Below are 18,249 nucleotides of genomic sequence, written 5' to 3' on the forward strand. Positions count from 1 at the left end.
TCTCTGACCACCCCCCACACCCCCCACCCTCCACCCCCGTCCCCATCTGTGTCCCTGTCAGTCTCTCTTTCTGGATGTTTCTGTGTCCCTCTTGGCCCCTGTCTCTCTCTGTGCCTGTCCCCCTGGGCCCCCTGGGGCCCCCTCCTCTGTCTTGCCTGTCGCCTGTCCCACCCTGTCCCAGACAGCCTGGCAGACTCCCTAAGTGTTTCTATTTCTATTCTGAGGCCTGAGTGACCTCCCCAGGTGCCTTCGCAGCTGTGGCCTAATATGGTCCGAGCCCTGGAGGAGCCAGGGAGGGTAGGGGAAGGGGCAGGGGCCCAGACCCGTATCGCTGCTAACCCTCCGAGCTTGGGGCCTGCGCACTCACTGAGCGCTGACGGTTTGCCCCACGGTGAACAGAACACCCCCACTTGCTGGGGCCCCCACGTCGAATGGCAGCAACACCTGATTCAAGCTGCCCCTCACCCAAGAATGCCCAGTCAGGCTGGTCCCAGAGCGTGGGTGGTGGGGGCTCCAGGAGTGCCCTATGCAGACACGCAGGGTGCTCCCAGCCCCGCCCAGCAGCAGGAGGGGAGGGGAGGACGGGGCCCTGTGGTCACACGGCAGGTGCAGGCGGAGTGACAGCTGTCCTGCGTCCTATGGTGCTGACAGCTGAGGCCCGATTTAGCTCGCAGAGCCAGGGACTGACCTGATAAGGCAGTGAGAGGGAGTGATCCCGCCCCCAGGGCACCCCTTAAATCGGCAGGCCGGGCCTGGGGTGACTGCCGACGCTGACGCCAGGTGAGAGGGGCGCGTCCTTCCTCGACTTCCCTGAATCCCGCCCGCACAGCGGTTCCAGCCCCTTGGGCTCTCTGCCTCTCTCTGTCGCTATCTCTTGTCTCTCCTTCAGGCTCTTTCTGTGTCTCATCTCCATCCCTCCTGTTCTGCATTTCTCTCCCCCTCTCCTTCCTAAGTCTGTCTGCCTCTGTCCTTCCTCTCTCTTCCCCATCATCTCTCTCTTATCTGTCCTGTCTTCCCATGTCTCTCTATTTCTCTTATGCCTTTGTCTCTTTCTGTGTGTCTCTGTCACTGTCTCCATTTCTCGCTTCCTGACTTTCTCTCTGCCTCTGTCTTCCGACCTGTCTTCCCATCTCTCTCTCACCATCTCTGACTCTTCCTCCCGCCTGTCTCTTGATCTCTCCCTGTTTGTCTCTCTCCCTTTCTCTTTCTCTCTCCTTGTCTCTGTCCCTGCCCCTGTCTCTCTCTCTCTTCTCTCTCTCTCTCTCTCTCTCTCTCTCTCTCTCTCTCTCTCTCTCTCTCCCTTTCTCTGTCTCCGTGTCTGTCTCACTCTCTCTCCTTGTCTCTATCTCTCTGCCTCCATCTCTCTCCCTGTCTCTCCCTTTCTCTTTCTGTCTCTCTCCCTCTCTCCCTGTCTCTCTCTGCCCGTCTCTGTCTCTCCCTGTCTCTGTCTCTCTCCCTGTCTCTTTCTCTCTCTCTCTCTCTCTCTCTCTCTCTCTCTCTCTCTCTCTCTCTCTCTCTCTCTCTCTTTCTGTCTCTCTTGGTTTCTCTCCCTGACCCCACCTCTCTCTCCAGCTCTCCGATGGAGGCTCCGCCCCGGGCCCTCTGCGGCGGTGGTTTCTGCTGAATAAAGCTGTTTCTGTCCTCACCTCTCTTGCTCCTCTCGCCTCCTTCTTCCCTTCCTCACTCCTCCACCTCTGAGCTCAACACCCCTACCCTGATCCCAGGTGGGTGGGGGGGCAGGAACCAGGGCTGGGATTGGGGGTCCTTCCTCCCAGAGACAGCAAGACACAGAGGCCCAAGAGACAGATGGAGAGATGGGACAGAGAGACAGAGAGATAGATGCAGGAGCCCCAGAGACTGGAAGAGACTGTGGGACAGCAGGACAAAGAGTGATATGGGAGATGTTAACTCAGAGAGGGAGACACAGAGCCAGAGAGAGACTCAGAGACCAGGTGGTGCCCCAACACCCCCATCCTCTGCCCCAGACACAGCAGACAAGGGCAGCCCCTTCCCTCCTGCCAGGCTGTGCCAGGCCCAGGACAATGCACCCTTGTCCTGGCTCCAGTCGAGGCAGCTGGAGGGTCGGGCCGGGCCCTGGGGGGAGGGGCAGCCAGCAGGAGGCTGGGCTGTGGCCTCTGCCCTCAGACTCTCCCTGCTCCCCCTGGCCTCCCTTCCAGGTCTCTGCCTACTCCCAGCATGTATGGAGCACCTGCTGTGTGTACCTGAAATGTCCCCTTGCCTCTCCTGGCATTCTCTCATCTCCCCTGTCCCTTCCCGTGCCCTCCGCTTGTTCTTCCTGTGCTTCTGACTCCCTTCTTTGGAGGAAATGGTCATTTATTAAGTTCCTAGTGTTTGTGAAGCAATTTCCACACACTGCCTCTGCACCTCATACCGTCCCTTCCACCCTGATTCCTTTCACTTCTTCCTGATGTGCCTGGTCTCTCCTGGGAAGGAAATGGGCATTTACTGAGCACCTACTTTGTGCCAGGAAATTTACACTGTCTCCTCTCATTACACTCTTTTCTTCCCAGATTCCTTTCCTCCCTCGCTATTCATGTCCTCTCCTTCCAACTTTCTGCTCCCTCCTGGGGGAGGGAATGGACACATATTGAGCGCCTACTGTGCTCTCGGCAGTTTACACCTCTTCTCTCCCTTCCTCTTCCTCCTGTCTCCTCTATCCTCTCTTTCTGGCCACTCTGCTCTCTTCCAAGGCAAGGAACACACATTTATTGAGCACCTGTGGTATGCCAAGCAATTGCTTGTGCTTTCTCTACCCTCTTCTCGCCCTCCTGTCTCTGTGGTCTCTGCTGTCCTATGCTTCTTTCTGCTCTCTGCCAGGGAAGGAAAGAGGCATTTATTGAAGACCTACTGTGTGCCAGACAATTTTCTTACACTCCCTCCCCTTCGATTCTTCCTGTTCCTTCATCTCTGACTTCTCCATCTGCTCTTTCTTGGGGAAGAAAATAAGCAATTTTGGAGCACCTACCGTGTGCTAGGCAATTAACACCCCACCTTATCTCCTTTGCCTCTTTCTCCCTGCCCCTCTCACTCCGCCAGCTTCTCCCTCCCTGTGTTCTCTGGGTCCTCTTCTGGGGAAGAGTTGCAAGCATTTATTGAGTGCCTCCTGTGTGCCCACCAGCTCACCTGCACACTCGCTTCCCCATTTCCTCTCTTCACCCTGGCTCCTTCTCAACTCCAGCTTCTTTCTCTTCCTCCTCTCTGCCATGTCAGTTCTCTCCTGGGGGAGGGAATAGGCATGTATTGAGTGCCTGCTGTGTGCTGCTCCTTCATATACGTTGCCTGTCATTTCCTGCCTCACAGGTTCTTCTCCCTCCTCCTTTCCTCTCTGCTTGCCTCCCTCCTCCTGCCTGCTTTCTGTGCTTGCTGCCAGGGAGCTCAATGGACATTTCTCAAGTAACACTGTGTGCCCATTGCTTTACATATATTCCTCCCCTCGCAGCTTCTCCTACTCGTTCTCTGTGCTGGAGTTTTCCCCTCCCACCTTTTTCTGTCTCTCTTCTTTATCCTGGGAAAAGAACTAACACTTAACAAGCACCTACTGTATGCCTGGCAATGTCCACCCACAGCCCTCTCTCCTTAGGCTGTCTTTCCCCCCATTTTTGTTCGGTGGTTTCTTTGCCTCCTTTATCACTTGCCTCCTCTCTCCTGAAGAAGGGAATGGGCATGTATTGAGCACCTATGGTGTGCCAGGCTCTTTATAAGCACGGCCTCCCCTCCTTACACTCTCTCATTCCCCTTTCCCTTCCTTTCTGCTGCCTGTTCTCTTCCTTCCTGCTCTCCTTCAGGAAAGGGAAGGAGCACTAATTGAGCACCAACTGTGTGCTGGGTAATTTACACATTCTGAAGCTGCTCCTTCAACTCGCTGTTCTTCCCTGTCCCTCCACTCCACCAGCCTCCTCTGTTTCTCTTCTTCCTTCTCAGCAGTGGAAGCTCTGCATCTTCCAGACAGAAGGGTTTGGGTGTCCTCTAGGAGCCTCAGTCACCACCACTGTAGAGGGAACCAATCATCTTCACCTCACGGTGACAGTGACAACAGACTGGGGCTCCAATATTATTTCTTCATTTGGAAAATAACGTGGATAATAATAGCCACTCCCCCAGTGTGGGGAGGTGGGGGGAGAGGGGGACTGAATGAGACCTCAAAGAAAGATAGAAAAGTGCTAGAACTGTGTGTGGGGTGCCCACCAGGGGGCGCTGGTTCTCTGGTCCTTAGACGTCCTGCGTTATTACCTCTCCCACCATCTGGAGAAGCAGATGAGAAAACGGAGGCTCAGATTAAGAAGAGAACTTTCCTGTCGCTCATCTCCCTCTGTCTCTCTACTTGTCCCTCCTTCCATGAGCCTCTGCTCCCTCTCTCCCCCATTCTGGGTATCCATCCACCTCTGTCTTCTTCTCTCCACTGTTCCTAGGTCTCTCACACACGGTCTCGTCTGCCCCGTCTGTCTGTCTGACACACACTCTCTCCCCCAGGCACCAATTTACCTCACGTTTCATTCTACTTTCCTCTGCTCACACCTTGATGGTGTCTTTTTCGTTCTCTCGTCATGCTGCTACTCCACTCCCCTCCTGATCTGTGAATCTCTCTATTGTCTGTCTGTCTGTCCACACCCCATCCCACAGGTTTTCTTCATTCTTCTCACCCTTGTCTTTCACACTGACCCTCACGGTTCAGTCCTCTTTATTTTACACACACCTCTCCCCATTTCTCTTCCGCCAACGATGTTCCTGTCCTTTTTTCACCTTCTTCTCAACCCCACCCTCTCTGGAAGCTTCCCTCCCCTCCTCCTGACTTTCCCGCCCTGCCTCACTCTGTGTTTCATCTCCTCCTTGTCCGTCTGTCCGTCCGCCGGCCCCCCAGGAGGTGTGAAGGCACCGTGTCCCCAGGCCCAGAGGATGAGGGGAGGGGATTCCCAGGGTGGGTGAGACCGTCCTCCACACCGTCCCTTCCTCCATCTGCTTCTCTGTCTCTCCTCTCTCTCCTCCTGTCCCTTCGCTTCCGGTCCCTTCCCTTCTGTTTTCGTCTCACATCAGCCTGGTGGCTTCTACTGGTTGTGGGAGCTCGGCTTTGCCTGCTGCTCTTCACTTTCCCTCTTCAATTCTCCTCTCTGTGTCCCTCTGTCTCTACACACACACACACACACACACACACACACACACACACACACACACACCATGCCTGTCCCTCCCCCTCTCCCCGCCAAGGGCATCTCCTATTTTTTCCCTGTCTATCCTCTCCTCACTCTTGCTCATTTCCCCCTGTACCTTCTTTTCATTGATTTTTCACTCCTCACTCTTTCCTCCTGTCTTCCCTCCAACCCCGCTCTTCACCCCCATTGTTCTGACAGCACTGCCTTTGCCGCCATCCTGTCGCAACCCCCCTCTGCGCCCCTCTTCTCTCCTGCACAGCTGTACCCTACCCCACCCCTCACCATTTCTCCCTCCATATCTCCTCCTTCCAATCTCCCTGAGTGGCTCCCTCATCTCTCTCATCTCCCTCTCAGTCTCTTTTCCTCCCACACCTGGTATCTGCAGTGGCTCCCTCTCCCCTTGAGGCCCTCACACCCCTGCCCTACCTCAGCCCTCCCCATCCCCATCCTGTCCTCCGTACCCCATCTTCTTGTTACTCCAAGAGCTGGGAGACCCCGTTGTACAGCTGGATAACTGGGTAATTGACAGGGCAGGCAGGCATCTCTGTGTGCTGGTGACATTCTTATCCGCCTCAGAACAAACAGTCTTGTGATTTATGTTCCAGTTTATGAAAATCATGTCCTGCCCGGTCCAGGGACCATCAGCTCACCGGGCCCTGCAGCTGCACATTTTCATCTGTCTGCAGCTCGTTATTAACTGGGACAAGGGGACACAGGGACACTTCCCCTGACTTGGAAGGGCACGTTCATCTTCCCTTCCTCTTCTCGGTCTTCCTCCATCTGTCTCTCTCTCCCTTTCTCTCTTTCTTCCTCTATCTCTCCCTAAGTCTCTCGCTCCTTCTCTCCTTTGCCTCCTTCTCCCAGTCTCTCTCCTTCTCTGTCCCCTCTGTCTCGCTCTGCCTGCCTCTCCCTCTCTCCTTTTCTGTCTCTCTCCCTGTCTCTCCGTCTCTCTCCATCCCTATCTCGCTCTGCCTGTCTCTCCCTTTCTTTCCTCCTCTATCTCTCCAAGTCTCTCCCTTTCTCTCTGTCTCTCTCCCTCTTCCTCTCTGTCCCCTCTGTCTCTGTCTCTGTCCTCCTCTTCTTTTTTTCCAGTCCCATTCCTTCCCTTCCCCCTTTATTCACCAGCTTTTTCTGTCACACCTTTGGCTTTGCACAATCTCTTTGTTTTCCCAGTTGTCACTCTTTTCTCTCCCTTGGTCACAGAAATGCCCACGGGGTGGCTGCCGCGGGTCAAGGAGAGAGAGGCATCTGCGACCTGAGCAGACCCGCTGCCCACCCTGTTTCCCCCCCACCCCCCACCCCCAAGCCTCAGGCTGCTTCCTGTTCCTGCCTCATGGGCCACTTTCTCCGGCCTGATTCCTCAGTCTCCCCCTCCCTTCCTTCCATTACACGCCCCCCACCATCCTCCCTCCACCATCCTCTGTCCGGACCTCCCTCCCGCCTAGCCTCTGTGTGCACGTGTGCATGTGTATGCCCCTGGAAGGACCTCTTTTCCCACTTGTTTCCATGCCTCCCTGTACCCTGAACCTCTCTGTCCCCACACCTGTCTTCCACACGTTCTCCTTACTGTACACACACACTCGTCTCATTTTTCCTTCTTCCTCAGCCTGTCTTCTCCCCTCCTCCCCTCTCCCCACTGTGACTTCCTCAGCATCCTCTTCCTCCTCCGTTCCCCTCTCCTCTCCTTTCTCTGCCTCCGTTTTCCTTTCCCTCCCACTTCTCTCTCCCCGCCCCCCAGCCATCTCCTGGCACTCTCTCCATTTTCTCTCCATGCTCTTCTCTCCCTTTTTCTCACCTTTTTTTTTTCTATCTTGCTTTCTGGACACTTTCTCCTCTCCCTTTCCTTTTCTACTTCTCCTGCTAGCCCCCCTGCCCTTTTCTGCTCTCTCTAGCTCTCTCCCTCCTTTGAAAGCACTTGCTCTTTAATCCCTCTCGCTGGTCACACTTCCTTCTCTCTCTCCCGTGCCCCTTTCCTGTCATTCTCCCCCGCTTCCTCTTCTCTTCCCGTCTCACTGCCTCGCCTCTCTGTCCTCCTCCTCTCGGTCTTCCTTTTCTCCCAATTTCTTCCATCTTTCACCCCACCCCCTGCTCCTCTGCGTTCCCCCTCCCTCCATGTCTCTCTCCCACCCGTCTTCCTTTTCTCTCCCTCCTGTCTGCCTTCCTCTCAGGGACTCCGTCCACATCTTCTCTCATTTCTCTCCTCCTTTTCTCCCAAATGGCCCCCCTTCTCTTCTCCCTTTTTCTTTCCTCACTCTACTTTTTCCTGCACTTTCTCGTCCCTCCTTTCTTTTCCCCCTTCTATTCTCACTCCCATCTCTCTTCACTTTGTCCCTCTCCCGTTGATTTCTCTCCTCTCTGAATGTCTCCTTTTCTTCTCATCTCTCCTTTCCCACTCTCTGACATCGCTCTTCAGTTTCTTTCTTCTATCTCCCCCTCCCTTCTTTCAGTCTCTTTCCTTTTCCTCCTCAATGAGTCACCCCTTCTCTCCTGGCCCTCAGGTTCTCCCCTCACTGGCCTCCCTCCCTCTGCACCCCGTCTTTCCCGTCTCCCTGTCTAAAGGCCTGCCATCCTGGCCCCTGCATCCTCACCCCGAGGGCTCCTCTCTCACTCTTTGCCTCCCTCTCAAGCCCTTGGTGCTCTGAAGTTTCCAAGTTCTGAGCAGGAGGCCGAAGTCTACCCAGGGATCCTCACAGGTTTTGTGGCAGGAGGTGGGACAGCCCAGAGCAGGGCTGCCAAGCCAGAGGCACCAGGGTGAGAGGACTTTTGTGACACCCATTTTCTCTCTTTTCTGTCTGTCCTGGACTCTGGACACCGCCTGGAGGAATCAGGCCTGCCCCAGGCCCGGGAAGGAGGAAACGAGGAACAGGCTCAGAGACAGGGAGCGAGGTGCTCAGAAACACACAGCATGTAAGTGGCAGGGCCAGTTCTGGGCGGGCCTCCCTAGGGTTGGCCAGGAATTGGCTTCTTCTTGACTCTGCTGATTCCTAAACTCTTGTCTGAGCTTGGCGAGAAGGGGGCTACCTCCTCTCCGCTCCATTCTCATCCCCAAGCCTTCACCATCTTTTCTTCCTTCTTAGGCAGCATGGAGCACATCTGCGTTGGACCTCACCTGACTCCAACTTCACAGATGAGAAAATAGGCGCCCAGTGTTCCTGAGGACCAGCATCTGTTAGGACATAGGCTTCCTGGGAACCCCGACCTTCAGGAAGGACTACCAGTGCCCCTGCAGAGCACTTGTCTCCAGGGACGGGGACCACATGGGTCTGCATGAGGCCAGAGAGTCTCAGATGAAGTGGAATGCGTTATCGCCTCCTAGTGGCGAAGGATTGAACTGCACCCTAGTTGTATTAGACACTGGGTATGGTCCCAGCAAGACAGTGACTAAGATTGTGGAAAAAGGTGGAGGGGGGATGGGGGGGGGGGGTCACTGGTAGGGAAAGGGGGGAGGGGAAATTTGCAAATTTCTGTAAAAATGGAAAAAAATGATCCTAGTCAATATATATGTACACCATACTCAGCAGCTTCTCGTATGCCAACTTAAACCTCTGGATATCACATTTCCAGGTTATTCTGCGGATAGATTCTCTCCTGTGCTGCCATGGAAATATATATGGGACTGTTATGGGAAACAAAGGAAGGTGGAATTTGGTTTACACAGTTTGCCTGGGAGCCTATTTCTAGGAATTTGGCCAGATTGAGTTTATTTCCTTTTGTAATTACACTATTATGCCTCACTGAATGGAAAGTGGGTGCAAAGGTGAATGACAGCTACAGGGGCCCCAATATTTGGTCCATGACCCTCACCATGGAGTATCTCAGATGGGTTAAATAAAGGAGGTTATACAATTGCTCCCAGAAGCCACATGCTACAATGCACAATTTGGGCTAGTAAAGAGGCTTTTGAAGATACTCAGATTAGCCTTATGTATTTTAAGATTGTCATACAACTCTGTGCTAAGGACACCTAAATGCCAGTATAAAACCCTAGGCTGGGAAAGGGGGTTTCCTCAATGCCAGGGAGCAGGTGACATTTTGTAGGGCAAAGGGCTTCCAAGGGGTGAGACAGGAAGTTCAGGATGGGGGCAAGAACAGCGTTTACCTTGTAGGTGCTCTGCCATCTTAGACCAGAAGTCAGGAGGCTGGGGAGGAGGTCCAGGAGGGAAAATGAGGGCTGAGCTCAGTGGGAACAGAAAAGAAGGGACATGGCATAAAGAAGAGGGATGGGGCTGTGGGGAGATGGAGGGTGAGAACAGTGTGTGTGGCCTGGCCTGGTGGTATCTAAATGACTCATTAATAAAGGACAGGGAGGAGAGGTAAGTAACAAGGAATAGAAACTAACAGGCCTCCAAGGCCAGGCTGAGGAGCTGGGACTTTGTCCTGAGGGCACTGGGGAGCCATGGGAGGGCTGTGAGTAGGGGAGTGGGGTCAGCTCATGTCAGAAAGCCCCCATGAGGAGAATGGACGAGAGGGGGATGCTGGAGGTCAGGAGAGGGGTGGGTGAGAGGCCAGGTAGGAGAGGATGAGAATGGGGCTGGGGCCATGGGGATGGAGGTGAAGGGATGAGGCAGGAACGGTGAAGTAGGGCCAAGCAGCACTCTGGTCAGTTAGGCTGGGTAGGTGGTGGCACAACTCGGTGGAATGTCATTTCTATAGAAGCTTTGACGGGGCAGATGGGTGGCAATGGCTTCCTCTGTGGTCCCTGAGGTACTTCCTGGGGCAGGAGCCATGGGTCTGGAGACCAGCAGGGGCATCTGAACTGAAGATAGGTTTGGGAATCATCAGTAAAGCAGAGCTATTCGGAACCCCCAGTGTGGACGGGCAAGGGCTGAGACCATCCCCCAGCAAGTCACCATCTGGTGGTGTGGACTGAAGACACACACACGTGTGCAAAATGATGCAGGTACCTGGCGATTCCTGCAGGAAACCCAAAGGTCCACTGACGGAACCAATGACATCAACTCAGATTCAGCCATGTCACAAACGAAGATGCACTTTATATCAGAGGTGGAAACCTCTCCAACTTATGTCAAGTGGGGGGTGAAAAGCAAAAGCAACACACTTTTGCAAAACTACTGACATACACATTTGCTCATCTATGTAGAGAACATCTCCAGAGCAATGCACCTGAGACTGAAACTCAGGTAGCGCCTGATGAAAGGGTGTTGGGCCGGGCTAAGCAAAAGACCCTTTGATTTGGACCCTCCTGTGTCTTTTGAGGTTCGGCTATATCCCTGGGTACCAACCAATAAAATGAAACCATGAATCAGCTCACCAGGGACAGGAAAGAATTAGAAGTTTAATAAGGACAGAGCCCTGGGGTGCCTGGACTAGCTCAGACAATGACTAGAACATACCACAAAATAACTGTGCCAGCTTGATAGTGATCGAAAAAGTTGTAGAGAAAAAAAATGTAATCAGATAGACTTAAAATCACAATCCATTAAAAAAAACAACAAAGTGGTCCGGCAAATGACTGGGGAGAGAATGCAACTGCAAATCAGACAAAGGGTTAAGAACACTGAGTTGGGAATGCTGTCCAAGAAAGCATCCCCTCTGGGGTCATCTAGGAAAAGCAATAGAATTCACGTGGAGCACAGACAAGAAAAACATGCGCAGTCTCATGCTGGCAGAGAAAGAAATGCCAGTCAGAGCGACAATTGAACGCGGTTTTATGTATGAAAGCTTAAAAAAGAAAGTTGGTGAAACCGTAACTCCCAATGCTGACAGGTGTGTTAACACAAGACACCGAAGAAATGTAAATCAGTGGGACCCTCTAGGACTCTCAGGCCATATGTCACAGTGCAGCAGGCATGGTGGGTTTTGAGCTTCCGCAGGGCCTGCCCAGGGAAGGGTTGGGGTTGAGGGAAGGGCCACAGCCAGCCAAGTGCAAGGGCATCAGAAACCAGAGGGCATGGTCAGGTCTCAGCAACATCAGATGACTCCCAAGAGGCATTCAAAAACACAAACACTGCCATTGGGCAAAGGCCAAGGACAGTTCTCAGAAGATACCAACAGCGTAAACATGACCCACCTGAAATGGAGTAAATGCACGGGGAAGTTTGCACAGTCCGTGGGAATCGAGGACGGTGGGAGTTTGTCCCATGGAGGGCAACTTAGCAACTTGGCTCGTTTGCAAAGGCCATCTCCCTCGGCTCCAGCCATGCCAGTTCCGGGGTTTTATTAGTTACATCTGCATTCATGGCAATGGCCCTGGTTGACTGAGCTGCAGGGCACCTGCCTGCGGGAGAGCACAGGGCCAGGCCACTAGGCACTGGCAAGGAAGACTGTGCAGGAGCAAGTAAGTGTCAGATGCTGTGTGGGACGGGTGACTTTTATGTTACAAAGTAGGGAGAATAACTGTTCCCTATTTGCTTGTGCTCCATAAATACTCTCCAGGAGGAAAATAAAGCAGAAGTGATGGAGAACGAGACCCTCCACCACGCCCCTTCATGTGTTGTTTTGACAGATGAGCCACACACATGCATTACCTGCTCATACAAATGCTTCTAATCCCACTTTTAGTCATGCGTCCCCAGGAAATAATTCACTCACCCCAAACGGAGTCTGGCCAGTAACGCTCACTGTAGTGCTATATAACCACACAGAGCAGGAAGCAAGCTAAATGTCCAACATTCGAGGAACAATTTAATAGGCTGCCACCCGACGGAGCAGCGTGTCATACAGCCATGCCGACAATGATGAAGGCCACGTTTCTGAATAATTCGTCAAGTGAACAGCAGAATTCACTAACTATATATACATATATACACACACATCAGGACCGCCTTGAGCCACGTCAACAGGTACATTTGGCTGGAAGTTGTTTAACTTCTCAAAACTTCATATATTTCAATATATTCTCTCATCAGTGTTTTTAAATAGACAAGGGGGAGGGGATAAATAGCAAAGGCCCAGCGGTCCTCACCCAGTGCTGTGCTGTATCCCAGGGAAGATGGTCCACGCAGGAAAGGGATTCTATTTACATCGCTGGGCCCTGAACTCCACTAAATGTTATCACTTGGTTTTGTTCTGCTTTTAAACATTTTCTCGAGCCCAGAAGCCTGTGGAGCGACTGGTGTCCTGGGCAGATAAAGGGCAGAGCAGGGCCACAGGGTTGTGGGAGGAACAGAGCTGGGTGTCCATGCCAGCCCAGGCTTGTTCTGTGCCCTCGAGGTCAGAGGGGAGTGTGGGTCCCCCACACGAGTTAGGGACCATCTAGGAGTTAGGGGGCCATCTAGCCCGGCAGGGGCAGGCAGGGCAAGAACAAAGGCACAGAGGCACAGAGGCTAGAGAACTGGCATGTTCCTAGGCTACAGGGACTGGGAGTGGGGGGGTGGGGACCGACAGGCGGACACACGGTCCCAGGAGCTTGGGCTCCATCCTGTGGGCAAAGGGAAGCCTTTGGAGCCACAGTGGGGCCACTGTGGCAGGGAGGGTGCGGCCGCCCCTCTGCCAACAGGAATACCGAGGCCCATAGGGAAAGGACTCCTAGGGAGGAGTGTCCCCCTCATGGGAGGGGGACCAGCGACTCCTTCTTGGGATGACAGAGGTACTCTGGGCAGGAAGGAAGTCCCCGGGGAGAGAGAATGGGGCGCTGACTGTGCCCGGGCCCCTCACCGACCACCGCCCCCACCGCCACCAGCGCCACCACCGCCTCCACCGGCCCCCTGGCCTCCAGCGTCTGGCGTTCCCGACATCATGAGAAATAGGACGACAGGAACGATGTACATCCACTGTGGGCCGGACAGGAGGATGGGACGATGGACAGACAGACACAGAGAGACAGAGAGAAGGAAAGTGAGTATGAGCAATGTCCCCCCCCAGGGCAGGGAGATGGGGGCCGGCATGAGGGGAGGCCACGTGAGGAGGGGGGCCCAGGTCCCCTACGTCACTACGGGTTGGGGGAGGGCCGGTGGGGTGCAGGGAGGGCGGAGGTGGGAGGGGGCTCAGTCCTCACTCAGGCCTCCTGCGGTGACGATGCAGGCCCAGGGGCGGCAGGACGCAGGGCTGTGAGCAGCACAGCCCCCCCCAGGATGAGATGCCACTGAGGAGGGAGGGTGCTCGGGTCAGGGCCAGCGGTGGCGGTGGGGTCCTACAGCCATTGGGGAGGGCAAGGCAGGCGAGCTCTTGGCCTCTCTGGGCCTCAGTTTCCCCGCGGCTCAGCTGTTAGGCTACCCTGAGGCCGGAGGCCTGGCAGGCACAGTGCCCAGCGCAGGGCTCCTGCCCACAGCCCCAGGGCCCCAGTCACACTGGCCTCCACCGCCCCTGGCCCTGCCTCGGGGGGACCAGCCTCCTGCTGCCCCAGCACTCCAGCTCCTCAGTGCTTCTCCGCAGCACAGGCCCGTCCCTTAGCTCCAGACCGGCCTCCTGGGCACGTCTGCCAGAGCACTGCCACACCCATGCCCCTTGTTCACCTCCTGAGCCTGGCTGGAGGGCCCCACCTGCCCCTCCTTTCCAAGCCATCCTGATCCTTTGAAACCTCTGCCACCCCCCTTCTCCAGCCCCCCAGCCCCAGCCCACCTCAGGCTTCATCTTCTCCCTCAGACCCTGGTCCCAGCCTCCTCCAGGGCCGTCCGTCCCTTCCGACCATAGCCGTCCTCACTGCACTTCCTCCAAACAAGCCTCGGGTCAAGACTGACACTGCCTGTGCCGCATCTGCCCCTAACCCGGGCGCCCCGGCTCCCAACACCACTAGCTCTGGGACCACCTGAGTGGACACGGGCAGGGCAGGCGCAGGGCTCAGCCCAGGTGCCAGGGGGACGTGCATGGAGGCCGCTGGAGACAAGCAGGACCCACACACAGGAGGCCCGGAGGACGAGGAGCAGGGTGGAGGCATGAGGATGGGGAGGGGCTTGTCAGGAAGACGGTGGCGGGCGGAACCCCACTCACATATTTGGCAAAAAAGGACTTCTGCTCCTGGGGGTTCTTGGCCTTCTGGGCCTGCTCCATCTCCAGGCGCTCGATGAAGGCCGCTGTCTCAGGGCTGGAGAAGGAGACAGGGGAGGGGCTGGAGTCAGCAAGCGAGGAACCGGCAACGGCAGGGGATGGCCAGGCCGGGGCTGTCTGTGCCCCCCACCCTGCGCCCAACCCCTTGAGCCCTCACCCTGGAGCCGTGACCGGCGGCTGAAGCTGCACTGAGGTGTTGAACAACTCCAGGTCCACATCCTCCACCTCGTGGCCCCGGCAGCCCCCAGGGTGCGTCACCACCGACACACCCACCACGTTGCCAGCCACGTCCACGTGCAGGGTCAGCTGGTCCGAGAGGTGCGACTCCACCAGGGAACACTGAGGGCAAAGGGGTCAGGAGAGGAGAGAGCAGAGGCTGTGGCACAGGCCTTGCCGGCACTGGGACCTGAGCCTCCTGCCCATCCCACGGACCAGAAACACCTTTCAAAGTCTCCATGGCTACCTGCCCCCTCCGGCACAAGCGCAAGCCCATGAGGCCGTGTGCTGCCCCCTCAAAGCACGAACCACCTGGATTGTCCCCCTGCAGCCCAGGAGATCCTTGAGGGCAAGGTCAGGTGCAAGTTTTCCCTGTCTATAAACACCGGGGCATGAATGGTGGAAGCCAGGCTGAGATGGGCAGGAGGAGCAAGGATCGGGGCTCATCCTCGTCACTGACTCACTGCGGGGACGAAGGAGGAGACATAGCCACCAGCTTCTGGGCCATCAGTGGCCCCAGGCCGCCGCGGGACCCGGACACGGTATAGGCCATTCAGCGCTGCCACATCCTGGAGACAGGCAGAGGGGGTGGTGGTGAGAGGGTGATAGCCGGCCCTGCCAGGCCCGGCGCCCCACTGGACCCACAGCCAGGAAGAGCACTTTTGTTCAGTTGGCTGGGTGACACTGCCCTTCCCCAGTCCCACCCAGACAGTGTCCCCCACTCCCTGGCTGGCCACGCTGAGTCTGCCCAAGACTCTTCCCACAGGGGTGACCCTACTGGTGGGTAAGGCCAGGAGCTGCTGGGTTGTCCCACCTGGGTAAGAAGCCACCAGCAGAGCAGAGCCAAGCCCTGCAATGAAGTAAGTCCCGAAGACACTTTTCTCACGCCTAGATCCAGCCACACCTGGCACCCGCCCCACACCTGGACTCCCGTTACACGAGCAACAATGTCAATTAGCAGGGGGCTGTGATAGAGAATCATGTGGGCACCACATAGGAAAACAGGATGGGATGGACTTCACCCTGACATCTCCCACAGGGAGGGTGCCCAAGGGCACATGGGCACGCGAAATAAAGCCTGTGCCCGAGCCTCCCTTGCAGCTATATCTGGCCAAAGGGATAGAGTGGAGGTGGATTGTGGCAACTTTCACTGTTCCCTAAAATATGTCTGTTCCCTCAACCCCTTCTTTATCTCCTTTATGCTGCTGCCTGGAGCCCCACCAAAGCCCCAGCAACTCCCTACACCATCCTTAGGGAGGACCGAGGAGCCTGGCGCTTGAGGAGGCTGTGAAGCAAAGCTACAAGGGAAGTAATGTTCTCTTGTTCGGCCATGAGTATTGTGGGGATCTTTTCTCCTTGCAGGCAAGTCTCATTCTAACCAACTGTGAAGCATCTTGGCTGGATCTGGAAGGGTGAGAGGAGCTGATCATGTGGTAAGTGTGGGGGGAGAGGGTATGCTGGGCAGAAGGACAGCACAGGCAAAGGCCCTGAGGCATGCATGTCACATTCTAGGGCACACATGCCCCCCACACCCACTTGCCAAGACGTACGTCCCCTCCTCACCCGAAGTCTGCCCCGCTCCTCCTCATTGAGCTGTCGCTGTGACAGGGACAAGGTGCCGTCCTGCTGGTTCCAGAGCAGCGAGCCCCGCTTCCGAAAGTGGGTGTTGTCATCTGTAGGGAGCCTGGGCTAAGCGAGCACCCCACCACAGCAGCCTTCAACCCTTGCAGTGACCAGGTTGCTTCCCCAACCTGAGACCCCATTTTCCCACCTGCAAATTGGGGACACACCACCACATCCTCACAGAGCAGCCCAGGGCAGACAACTGAATCCCACAGTTCCTAAGCCCTGAGTGCCTTGCCAGGTGACCCAGGGATGGTCACATAACCGCTCTGAGACTCAGTTTCCCCTGCTGCAAAATATGGGGGCTGCGGGGCTCAGGGGCTCCCAAGAGTGGCAGCGGGCCGCGTCACAATTAGTGGGGCTTTCTCGGGCAGCTGCCTTCTGACTCAGAGGGTCTTCAGAGGCTCCTGGTTTCAGTGTTTATAACAAGTGCCGCAGAGTTTGGGACCTCAGACTCGATGATTAACCCCAGGGCCGCACTGACATCTGTGCTCTGGGAATCTGGACACCTGAATAGTTGCAATTTACGCTGGGCTTTGGAGTAGGTCCCAGCCCTGCCATTCACTTACAAAAGGACCTTGGTGGTGCCTCTCTAAGCCTCAGCTTCCTCTTCTGGAAAATGGGATTATCCCTAACACCTACGACCTTGCATGACTATTGTGAGAATGTTTGAATTTACATACAGAACATCTAATCACTTATGCAGGGCATGGTCGACTGGTCAGAAAAGTCTGGTCTGAGGTTATTACTGTTTTGTTGACCTTTCTGAAACATGTGTCTTACAGGTACAGGACTGGCCAAAAGCAGAGTTCCTATTTTCTTGTCCCTCCCCATCACTTCCCCATTGTAATGCAAACACACTCCAAGGGGCAAAGCTAAGAGTAAATGGATGGTGAGTCTCAAAACTGCACAGCACCAAGACCTGAGTTCCCGACTTCACTAGGTGCTGGGTTAAGTGTCCAGGCGAGGAGGTTGCTGGACTCACCAATCTCAAATGAGTGCTCCAGCAGCAGCCCCACGGTGCCGCAGCCTTCACCCTCTCGACTTTCAGCCCCTGCCTGAAGGTGACAGAGAGAGCCCCAAGTGAGGACCAATAGAGCCCTTAGCAGTGCATGGCCCAAGCACTGACCGGCAGGCTGAGAGATGAGACTCATTTTCATACTCATGTCCAAACACTGACACGTGCCCACGATTCCACCGGAAACCACCCATTTCATGAAAATTCAGGATCTGGATGGTCCCCAGAAAACCTGAGCCTACAAACAAGCACAACCTCGTTTCCAAGGTAACTGTCTCCAGGTCATTTTGATGCCTAATATCATAAATATTCCTGAGTTAAAGGGCACCCTGCGATTCCTTCCCAAGCTAATATCCAAATGGCCTTGTTTTCACCTTAGGAGCCCCAATAGCCACGATGCCACCCGAGTTCCGCCTCGTATCAAACATAAGCAAGGTTCCACACCGTCCTGTTCTCCAAATCTCCAAGTTTCTTCTACCTCTGCTGCATCCTCCACTCTACATTCCCGCACCTGTGCAATCTCGTTTCTAGATTTTAATCCTAAAGATGAAGATCCCGCCCTGCCATGCATATCCAGGAGGCAGAACTCCTCCCCAATTTCAGGAGAACCTCCCTCGCTTTTTTTCATTTTAGCCGCCTCGGCGTTTCTCTCATTGCCCCAGGTTCCATCCGGGTCACAGCTCCTTATGCATATTCACGACTGCGGATCCCTAGTTTTAGAACGAGGAGAGGACATTCTGGCCCCAACCTTCTCCTTGGTTTCAGCGCCTCGTTTTCACTGCACCCAACGCCCAGGTGCCAAGATTCCATCCGAGCCCCGCCCCCTTATGCATATTCACCACTACAGCCTTCCTAACTATCCTCTCGCTTTCTCCCCGTCATGCGACCTCTGCCTGTGCAGGACTTGCAGCCTCGCTTTCCACGGTTCTTTCACCTCTTCCTTCTCTGCCCTGTGCAGCTTCGTTCATTCCTTAAACGAACTCAAGGCCCGAGACCCAAGATTTCCATCAGCCCGCCCCTGTGCTGAGCCAATGAGTACTCACCCCCCGCACAGCGGCCCCGGACCGGCAACCACTGCCCCGCGCCCGGCTGGGGGCTGCGGCCGCCATCAGTAAGAGCAGGAGCAGCCTAGTCGTCCCGGCTCCGGCCGCCGCCATTTTGGCCTTTTCCCACCAGCCAACCCGCGAGAGTGAGCCGAGCGCCGCAAAGCACGCCGGGAGGAACGGACTGCATCTTGCGGCTCAAGAGCCTGTGCCCGCTCCTGGCGTCTGCGCACTA

At 55.4% G+C, this 18,249-nt stretch overlaps 1 protein-coding gene and 1 long non-coding RNA gene across 4 annotated transcripts; one reads left to right on the top strand and one right to left on the bottom strand.

Moving 5' to 3' along the window:
- Window positions 1-70: 70 nt before the first annotated feature.
- On the top strand, window positions 71-9,077 carry LOC148757541 (uncharacterized). Its single transcript, XR_016022186.1, has 2 exons — window positions 71-8,075; window positions 8,246-9,077. It is a non-coding gene; the product is annotated as an uncharacterized LOC148757541 (long non-coding RNA).
- A 2,710-nt stretch (window positions 9,078-11,787) lies between these two features.
- EMC10 (ER membrane protein complex subunit 10) lies at window positions 11,788-18,248 on the bottom strand. 3 transcript variants are annotated; one of them, XM_019741551.3, is made up of 8 exons: window positions 18,015-18,248; window positions 16,939-17,011; window positions 15,894-16,003; window positions 14,795-14,899; window positions 14,272-14,453; window positions 14,058-14,151; window positions 13,126-13,260; window positions 11,788-12,901 (listed from the first exon to the last, which is right to left on the bottom strand). In XM_019741551.3, exons 1-7 carry the CDS (start codon window positions 18,126-18,128, stop codon window positions 13,126-13,128), a joined length of 813 nt encoding a protein of 270 aa, XP_019597110.1. In that variant the 5' UTR covers window positions 18,129-18,248; the 3' UTR covers window positions 11,788-12,901. The 3 variants fall into 3 exon arrangements, with proteins under 3 accessions (XP_019597110.1, XP_019597112.1, XP_019597111.1); XM_019741553.3 differs by having other exon boundaries at window positions 13,126-13,212; window positions 18,015-18,247; XM_019741552.3 differs by lacking the exon at window positions 13,126-13,260 and having other exon boundaries at window positions 18,015-18,247.
- Window position 18,249: the final 1 nt, after the last annotated feature.

The sequence above is a fragment of the Rhinolophus sinicus genome, chromosome 8 (assembly GCF_057876585.1).
Source record: "Rhinolophus sinicus isolate RSI-liver-muscle chromosome 8, RSI-T2T, whole genome shotgun sequence".
Taxonomy (NCBI): Eukaryota; Metazoa; Chordata; class Mammalia; order Chiroptera; family Rhinolophidae; genus Rhinolophus; species Rhinolophus sinicus.